The following is a 9,368-nucleotide window of genomic DNA, read 5'->3' as shown; positions in this document are numbered from 1 at the left end:
TGTACTGCCAACTGTGCTCACCTCTAACAAGGTTTCACCAGGCCGATAGATACCGCGGTGGCTGTCGCGACTGCGTGTTCCCAAGGTACAGCGTTTCAACGAATCTCACCACGGGGTTCTACAGACCAAAGCAAAAGGGTTGCTAACGGATATAATAGCGTAGATAACGCATTTAAGCGTTACGGATAGGGAGCATTTAATTGCCCAAATTGATATCGCGTTGCGCTAGAAACGAACCCGCTTTTCGTTTAAGTATGCGCGTTGCTCTTCTCTGAAGGTGCCACCCTTTCATTCTCGAGTATCTCGTAATTTTCCTATGAATCCACCTACCAAGCGTTTATCGAACATTGCTAGCTTTACATAGACCGTGAAATAAATTGTTATTTTGGAAGAAATTTTGAATTCCAATCTTCCGTGAAGCAATACATTTTTCTAATCTTTGCTTTTATTCGCCCTCTCTTTTTGTAACAAAATATTTTTTAATCCATTTTGCAAAGTTAATGCGTAAATAAATTGTCTACGAAATACTGTTGTTTTATAGCGGTTCTATGTGTGCATGTAGTCACGCAGTTTACGTAACGCGATTCTCTGAGCCGCACACGAAGCGTCGCACGAGTTGAATTATAGGGGAGGTTCGTTAAAAAACTAATCCCACTTCGCTGATCGCTATATTATACCGTGCAGTTAAGGGAATGAGCAATTTTCTTCGGATTGTTTTAGGGCTGATTTCGCATCCATCAACGTCCACGACGATTTTTCTGCCGCGCGTTTACGCGGCTTTATAAACGAAAGCCGATTTAACTGTCGCGTGTCGAACAACAATTCTTTCGCCCCTACTGACTAACGATTGAACAATTACTACCGCGGAAAACGTTGCTACGTATGCGGGACAGTAATTAGAAATAAATTGTCGGTACTAGTTCAATCTCGTTCGTGTCCTTTTGTCCGTAGTTAAAAAGTATTCTGTCGTGGCTGGTACAGTTGTTTTCGATTCACGCGACAATTCCAGTCAGTAAACAGGCAAAACACGCGACTCGCTGCCATGCGAATAAAATAAAAGCGTTCGGACGTGCCGGGACAGAGTTTCGATACCGAAGGGAGAGAAGAGAGAAAAAGAGAGAAGGGAGGGTCACGGAAAAAGCACAGAAGTATATATAAAAATTGAAATTGATACGTTTGGACGCGGTCATTCTAGTTTCGCGTGAAATATCCTCGACGTCGATAGAATCCAATAATATGCAATTTCAAGTTTCAAAGTAACTCCGTCGGTCTCCGAATCGATACGATATAGGCCATCCAGGGTCGAGAACTTCTCGTTTTGTACGAGACAAAATCGAAAGAAAAAAAAAACGAAAGGAAAAAAGGAACAGGTGAAAAAGAAGAATAAGGGGAAAATGGGAAGAAAAGAACTGGCAAGCAGCAAAGGTGTTCCGAACAGATGAAACCAATAGCAAGTTCGATAATCAATTTTTATCCCCGCCTGTTTTGTAACTTTGTTATGCGTTCACATCGTGCAACTTCGAGTTCGATACACGTTGCAAATGTCCGTCTAGCCCATTCGGTCTTTCTTGTACATTGGAAATTACGTCACTACTTCCTTTCCTGCGTTCGAAATATTCCTCTTTCTTTTCCAATACCAACTTGGAATTTTCCTGTGTAATATGCCGCTGGACGCTTATGGTCCATCGACGAATAGGCAAGTTTTGACGATTCCAGGAATAAAATCGATGGGACAATTTGTGCAGGGAATAAACGAAAACGAACAACTCGTTTTCTTGGTACGTTTAACAGATTGATGGGGAACACGATGCAGCAAATATATTGCTTACTCCGGGTGAAAGATGCTCGCGCTAGTAGCTGGTCGATTCGAATATCGGTATTCCGGTTGCGCGACTCCTTCGGCCCGACATATGCTCCAACGACGATGATAACGACAATGTCCCTACTCTTGGCCGCGTGCCTGAATCTTTCAGGGAAAATTCTCGAGTAAACGAAATGCGCACGGCAATAAATGAATACGAATCGATAGAATTTTCATGGAAAAAGAAACCTGGAAGATTGTCGGTACATTTTCGCTTAGACTACTTTATCCGATTGGACGAACTCCGCAGCGAAACGAAAGGTTGGAATTTATATGAAATATTTTGGAGGGCAGATGCAAAGAAAACTATAGAATATAGCTTCTCAAACGTGAATTTCGAGGTGGAAATTTTTGTAGGCCCGTCGGATAAACCTTCAGCCGTGTGTATTTTCTTGGTTACCCTCAAAAAGTTTATCCTTTCAATGTTGTTTTAAAAAATATCGGAGAAAAAACGGTTCCCGGCAAATATTCTATGGTTTATTTACGTAAATTTTCATGGAGCCACGTGCACGCGCGTGCTAGTGCGCGACGAGCAAAAGCAAACATTTTGCGGGAAGTCGCATGAAAGTGAATTACGCGAAGGAAAACTTTGCAAAACCGACCCTACGAGACACAGCCGGTGTATCTCATAAAAGTACTCGCCTGTTTATTGAATAATACAGTTGCAAAATACACATTGGTACGCTTAAATATACCAGCAACTTCGTGAAACCGATGTAAATGAAATTAAAAAAATCTGTTTAAATTATACGATTCAAAAATTCTCCAAATCTGAAAGAATTTACTTCTATGGTCTCCGAAGAAGCTAACCTCGTCGTAACGAAAAAGATTCTAAACAGATTTCTTTTACATTTTTTTTTTTTTTTTTTTTTAGAAACTTGCTTAAATCCTATTAAAACTACTAAAAGTTTAAACAACAATATCTCCGAAGTTGGATGAAAGTTTTCAACCAAATGGAGCTCCTTAGAAGCGAGAAATTTTGCCCTTTAAAATTCTCCTCATTTCGTTCCGATACGACTTATGGTTCTCGAGATATCGCCGTGCAAAGGAAACGATGAATTTTTAGCATTCCTTAGTTCTGTCCTTGTCGCACGCTCAGACTACATACTCTCGCACGTCTTCTCTGACCTATCCCAACTCGAACCGCGTACACTGGTCAGTAACAGATGCTGTCTCGACGGCTTTTTTCACTGCTTCTACAACGGAGTGCGCATTTCCAGGAAAAAATGTAGGTCAGACCGCCATAGCGCGTATATCAATGGCTATTGAACGGAATCCTTGTATCGTAATACTACGCGTTAAACCCCTCGCATCTCCGGAATGCTTCGAGATATCGGGATGAGACAGAAAGCATTTTCAAGGGCACGCGTTTCTCAAGATACTCATGCTGTTTTAGAAAAAATTTTGCAGTTGCTTTTCAATATTTTTTATACTGAAATTTCACACGATCGTACAGATATTCAATTCCAAGAATTGAAAGTCGAAAAACGGTGGTGATGTCACAAATATTACTTTTTAATTACTTTCGAATTTACAATTGTTTATGCTATCTCTTTATAATAAACGAATGTATGAAAGTGAGTTACTGGCTTTTTGAGAGGATAAGGTACTAATTATGTACTTGGACAAGAACAGGAAAGTTTTCTGAGATGTAAAGATATTTCAAGCGTAACATGAAATGGTTTTTAACTTTGAAAATAAGTTTCGAATGACGTTCATGTGCAGGAACATTTTTCGTTGTTCTGATGTCTAGAATTAATCCTCGCATGTTTTGTGACATTCTGGATATTGTAACGTATTTCTATATTTTATAATTATTTGCTCAATAAATAATTTATCAGTAGAGCTTCTGTTCCATTGGACCTACACCAACGTTAAAAGGCGCATCAGAAAAGCTTAAAATCATGGCATACACAACAACAATATTCAGTTGTTCAAGTTGGCTGTATTCATTTTATTAATTCACATAATGAATCTTGTAATTGTTACTAAATGAGTTAAATGTACGCTGTATTATTTGATTAATAAAGTAAGGAAGATAAGAATATTTTTTTTGGAGTATAATATGGAAACAAAACGGTTTGTTTTAGTACGAAAATAAAGAAGTGGATTAATAATTTTTGTATGTAATTCTGTAGAATATAACGGTAGAAATATTCTGAGAATAAAGGCGCATAGTGTTCCGTATAATATTATCCTTCTGAATACTTACTTTATTCATTACTGAGCATTTTAACAGGGAATAGCATAATTTTAAACAATCTCTCCATAAGTGCCAGTATCGTTTGCGCTAGTTAAATGTTATTGCTTAGAGCGTATTTCTGCGTTTTATAATGTTAACGTTCTTTTGGCGAAACAATTATTTTCGCCTGAACGTTCGTTCAAAAGACGAGTAACGGAAGCCGTTTAAAATAAAGAGACGAGAGCTCGCACAGTAGGTTTTAAACATTATCAACAAATTATCGCATATACGTAGCAATCTAAAATCCGCTGAATACTTGGCTTCCCTTTCAAAACACTAATCACAATCTCTCTCTCTTTCTCGGTCAAAGGTCCCCTCACAGAATCGGTACGGCGCTCTGCAATTCCCCGTTTTACGAAACACATACCCCCACCTGGCCTAAGCTCATCCAGCCCGACATACATAGACGAGAAAGGCTACAACGGGAGCTGGTTGCATCGACGTCGCACAATCGCTGACGTAGAATCGATGGGAGCAATTTATATGCTACACCCCTAAAGGGACCGGCAGGCGCAAAGGGTTGCATCGTGTCTTTTGATCGAGCAAAGCCGATCGAACCATCGAGCCGGTCAGTCGAACCGGGGTATATTGGGCTGCTCGTGCCTCGTAACACTAGAATATTGCTTTCGTGCTGGGGCCAGAAAACCAGCCCGAGATAAGAACGCGCTAACGAATTCCGTGACGGCAATACGCGACCGCGCTTCATGCATATTTTAATATTAATTTCGCGTCCCGACTTCCGGGTCTGGTCGACTCTTTCCCTACTCCTCCCTCTCCGGCGGAGAGAATCGCGCACCATCGTTGTGTCGTGTCGTCGATAGGGAGTGCACAGCCAGTAGCGTAACCTTTCAGGCAACGGTTACCATGCCACGCCGGGACCGCACAAAGGGCCACACAACACGATGTCCTTTTCCCGAGGAACGTTGATCAAAGCAAGGAACGAGCCGCTGCGCCGGTGGGATGGGAAGAACGCGAAACGATATCGAGGCAACGAGACATACCACTGAGCGTAATACGGAAATTTCGCTTCCGGCCAGAAGTGCGTGGCTTGTCGCAGCGCAAAAAGAGACGCTCTACGACCACGCCGTAAAAGGAAAAAGCTGCGGGACTAGGTCTCGCGCGCTACAATTGTCATCGAGGGATTCATGCTGTGGTGCTAAAATATTTCCACCGACTGATTTTTGCCTCCGCGATGTCTTCTTATTCTGAACACGTCCTTCCCTACTTTTTTCCACTCTTCCTCTGCCTTCTTTGCGCATTCTTACCTTCTCTTTAGAAACCAGTCTCCTCTACGTTATTGCTCTAACCCTCCGTGTGTATCTCCTCTCTTTTTCTCTCTTCTTTCTTTTTTCCTTCATCTAACCGCGTTATCAACCACTCCTGAACCACTGACGCGGCGATTTCTTGGCTCTATGGATATCTTCGATGAGACACCGTATATAGAACGCTCACGAAGCTCAATGTTTTTCAAACTTTCTCTGTGTTTTTTGCTACATGCTTATTAATATTTTAATTTTTATTTCGACTCAACGCTTGTTTGGCGTATTCGCTGGTTTTTATTAGAACTGACCTTGTATAATTCTGAATTCCCCTTTTGATTTTAGTAGGGAGTGGAACTATAGGAACTGTGAGTAATGAACTGTCGAACTGTTCGCAACTTTTTCAATGCACGATGTTTTTTTATAAAAAGCTTTCGCAAAATTTATATAGCAATGAATAAAATATTCGTGAATTTTCATTCAATGTTAGCCTGGCAATTTTCAACATCTAAAGTATAAAATCAATTCCAGGGAAATCAAAATAAGCTATGCAAGGGAGAAATAAGTTTTCATTCGGTGCGTTAATTAGTCAATTGATTGGCTGTAAATATATTAAAATTACTTTCGTTAGGCTACAAAAATTTGGTGCTATGAAAATGAAATGTAGAACCTAATGAAAAACTCGCTTTATTGGAAAATAGGAGTGTACGCAATATCTTTTCTAGCTACTGTAAGTCCAGACGATTTCTATGAAAAAATACGAATTGGTCAGTTTGATTGATAATTCCGGAATTAAATGAATATTCTTTATTTTCCTATTAAAAATTTGCCGAAATTACGCTTTTCAAATCGTGTCTTATATTTAAGCCGATAATTATCAAATGATCACGGCCTCGACAGAATTCAGCAGCGGTTGTTTACACGGCTAATCATTTCCTACGGTGTGAATCAAACTTCCCGATGCAAGTTCTCGTCGATGCATTGTGCTGGCAGTCGCGTTCACCGCGCTCCAACTTTCCTTCAAACGACGAGAGTTAATTAATTATCGCGTTCATAATTTCGTGGGTGTCTGGTTCATCGTGATCAGTGATGTGTATCGCGGATCCGAGGCACGAAATTCGCGGCGAGCGATTGCGTACCATCGAAACAAGGCCAGTCTCCCGTGTGACTCGAATCGAAGCGCGACACCGTCCCGTGTGCGCGTAATTACAGTTCGTTCAACTAGTTTCCACGGCAATTCCGTCGATCAGTCGTGCGTCGCACGCGTTGAAATTCGAGAGACAACGAATGAGAGGACGCGAGTAAGAGACGTATGTGTGAAATTTGTTTCTAATTGGGCGTAATGATTCAGCGAGGCTTGCTTATGTATTTGAAACTTTCTTTTCTCGTTGCGGCATGAAGCGAACAAAAATCGAAACAATCATTCTTCGAATTTGATCTTATTTTTCGATGATACCATCAGTCAGTTAGTCAAATGCCGCACCATGCGTCGCGTCGAATTTACGTATCTCGAGTTGAAGCGGGTTTCGAATTAACTAGGAGGGTAGAACGTGTCGAAGCGAAAGTTTACTCATTCCAAAGGCCAAACTTCGTCTATTTTCTACAAGAGTTGACTGACAATCCGCAAACCTGTTTTGTTATTTTAACGAATGAATTTAGATAGTAAATCGTCATACGTATTACGAAACAGAATCAGCCGTAAATGATTGTAAAATTTCTCTTAATATATTTCCTAAAAAACTGTTTATTAAAAGTTTCACTTTCAGGGGTCAAACTTTTAAAAAACAGACCGATTCATGCACAGCTAACTACAACATTATATCCTATAGTCTATATTCTACAAATAATTAAAAGTTAACCTAGATTCCAAAAACTCAAGCACAGAACTTTCAGAATGGGTACGTTAACTAGAACACAAAGAGATTAATTTAGGACTACTGCACTGTAATTTAGCATCGTAATCGTTTATGAAAGAAGAATGCATTTTTCAAGTCAAGTTAACAAAGTTAAGCCAGCCGTGTTAAGCCATAAGATATGCCTACAGTGAAACAATTAATTCTTCTCACTGCTTCTATTTTTTCTCTTATTTTACTGTCACTTTGCTCGCATCGTATGAGCCTTATTCTGTACAATTTTAAATCAAGTAAAATTTTTATCAGAACTTTTCGATAAATATAACGAGCGGATATGCTAAAACTTATAGCCGATAGTATACATACATAAAAATATAGGAGCAGAGAGAGAATGAACGCACGAAAGCGTTAATATTCCACGAAGAATCTCACGTGCATCAAGACACAATAATTAGCGAAGCGTGGAATCGTTCAGAGGCTCGTCGATGCGATTTGTTCGAAAGCGAGTTTACGAGCTTTAAATTCATTCCAGCTGAGCAGTACACCCTTCGTTGCTGGGTTCATTGCCTTCGCGAAATATCACGTATCTAGTGTCAAACAGAAAGTTGCGCGTTGTCGTGGCGTCAGCTGCGTTGCTTTGGAGAAACGAGGGAACAGATTGCCGGTTTAATTAACACCCTTTGCCAAATTACGAAATCGCGAATTATGCAAGAAGCACATGAAAAGGAAGGAGGTTAGCGGAAGAGACTTCTTTTCCTCTCAGGGAGTTTCTTATTACATCGTTCCGACCGCTTTCATCAAGAATTTAAAGTTTCATCCTGGGAACACCGGCTGTCGACATTTTACGATACGCGAGACCTATCTTGTACAGGAACACATGAAAAAATAAATAAACTGCTGATGAAACGTCAACGTAAGTAGAGACTGTTCCACGTTTCATTCATCAAACAGTGCGCAGGTGGTTCGTGCGAGAAAATCTAATTATATCGTACGGAAATTCAATATTGATATCTCGTTACATCGTTCACGAGCTAAATAAAGAATGGAGAAGATAGCAAATATTGATTTTAATGGTTCTGTTTTCCTTTTCGCGGAGATAATTCATACATACTCCATATGAAATTCCTCAGAATTAAGAATCTAATACTTGGATGTTAAAAACATCCTCCTTTGCCAATTTTCCTATTGGTCATTTTTCGACGTTAATATCAATACATACCTGTTGGATCTACGCAACAGACTCAACTACCAAAGGATACTTTAATTTATTAAGATACGTATCAGAAGAAGTAGCTTTACCGTACTTATTCTAGCCAATAAAACAAAATGTCAATATTTCTTTAAAAATGAAATACAACGTAGCTCAAGTAAAATTAGGGAATCGCGGTGTAAGTCATTATTTTCTTCATCTCAAATTTGTTTGGGAAATACGTGCGTTTAAATTCTACGGTTTTCGCCCATTCTTGTGAAATCAGGCTGCACTCAGGAATTCTTATTTCGACAATTATTTACCAGATACAGTCACTTGTTTATTCTAACGCAGAAGATCGAACATATCTAAATAAAATTGTTTTAAATTGGAAGATTAATTTTATGCTATTGAAAATTACAAATAAATTCTTAGTGAAACAGAAAGTTGAAAATGGTATATAACATATTCCTTTAAGTTTCAGCTATGGCACAAGTTCTACGGCACAAATTTTAAAATGAAATTTTTTAAATTACTAACTTAATTACCTATGAAAAGACTGGTGCGCCCGGTGGATGTAAAGTTCATGAACATTTCCAATAGAAATTAAAACATTTATGCGAATCTACATATACGATAAAATATTCAATAGCTTGACACCGTATAAGAATTCCAAGTATCCCAATAGCCAGACTGTTCATAGTCATGCGTCCCGCTAGAAGTGTAAAATGTAAACTGCAAATTCATAATCCAGAACGATTTGAAATAGGCAATCTCCCGGACAGTAGTCCGGTCCAAAAAGAATCTCGATACAAGCTCTTTAAAAACGGGTGGTCCACGTGGTAGGCTGCACGGCTGGCGCATCGTCCAAGCTTCTCTTTTCCATCGTTGCACACACTCTTTACCCTGCATCAGCCGTTCTCTGCCTCTATTTTGCAATACGTGCACGCTGCTACACGTCAGC

At 39.6% G+C, this 9,368-nt stretch overlaps 1 protein-coding gene across 1 annotated transcript in view; it reads right to left on the bottom strand.

Annotated features, from left to right (window-relative positions):
• Positions 1–1,244: 1,244 nt before the first annotated feature.
• LOC138185484 (uncharacterized) overlaps positions 1,245–9,368 on the bottom strand; it is a 40,156-nt gene continuing 32,032 nt past the window's right edge. The window contains 3 exon segments of the mRNA XM_081833762.1: positions 1,245–1,271; positions 1,273–1,320; positions 1,823–1,981. Coding sequence (XP_081689888.1) covers positions 1,245–1,271; positions 1,273–1,320; positions 1,823–1,981 — 234 coding nt within the window.

This window comes from Bombus flavifrons, chromosome 12, assembly GCF_040668555.2.
Source record: "Bombus flavifrons isolate JBK064 chromosome 12, iyBomFlav1_principal, whole genome shotgun sequence".
In the NCBI taxonomy this organism is placed as follows: domain Eukaryota; kingdom Metazoa; phylum Arthropoda; class Insecta; order Hymenoptera; family Apidae; genus Bombus; species Bombus flavifrons.
Note: the sequence above shows the minus strand (reverse complement) of the source record. Positions and strands in the feature narration are given on the sequence as shown.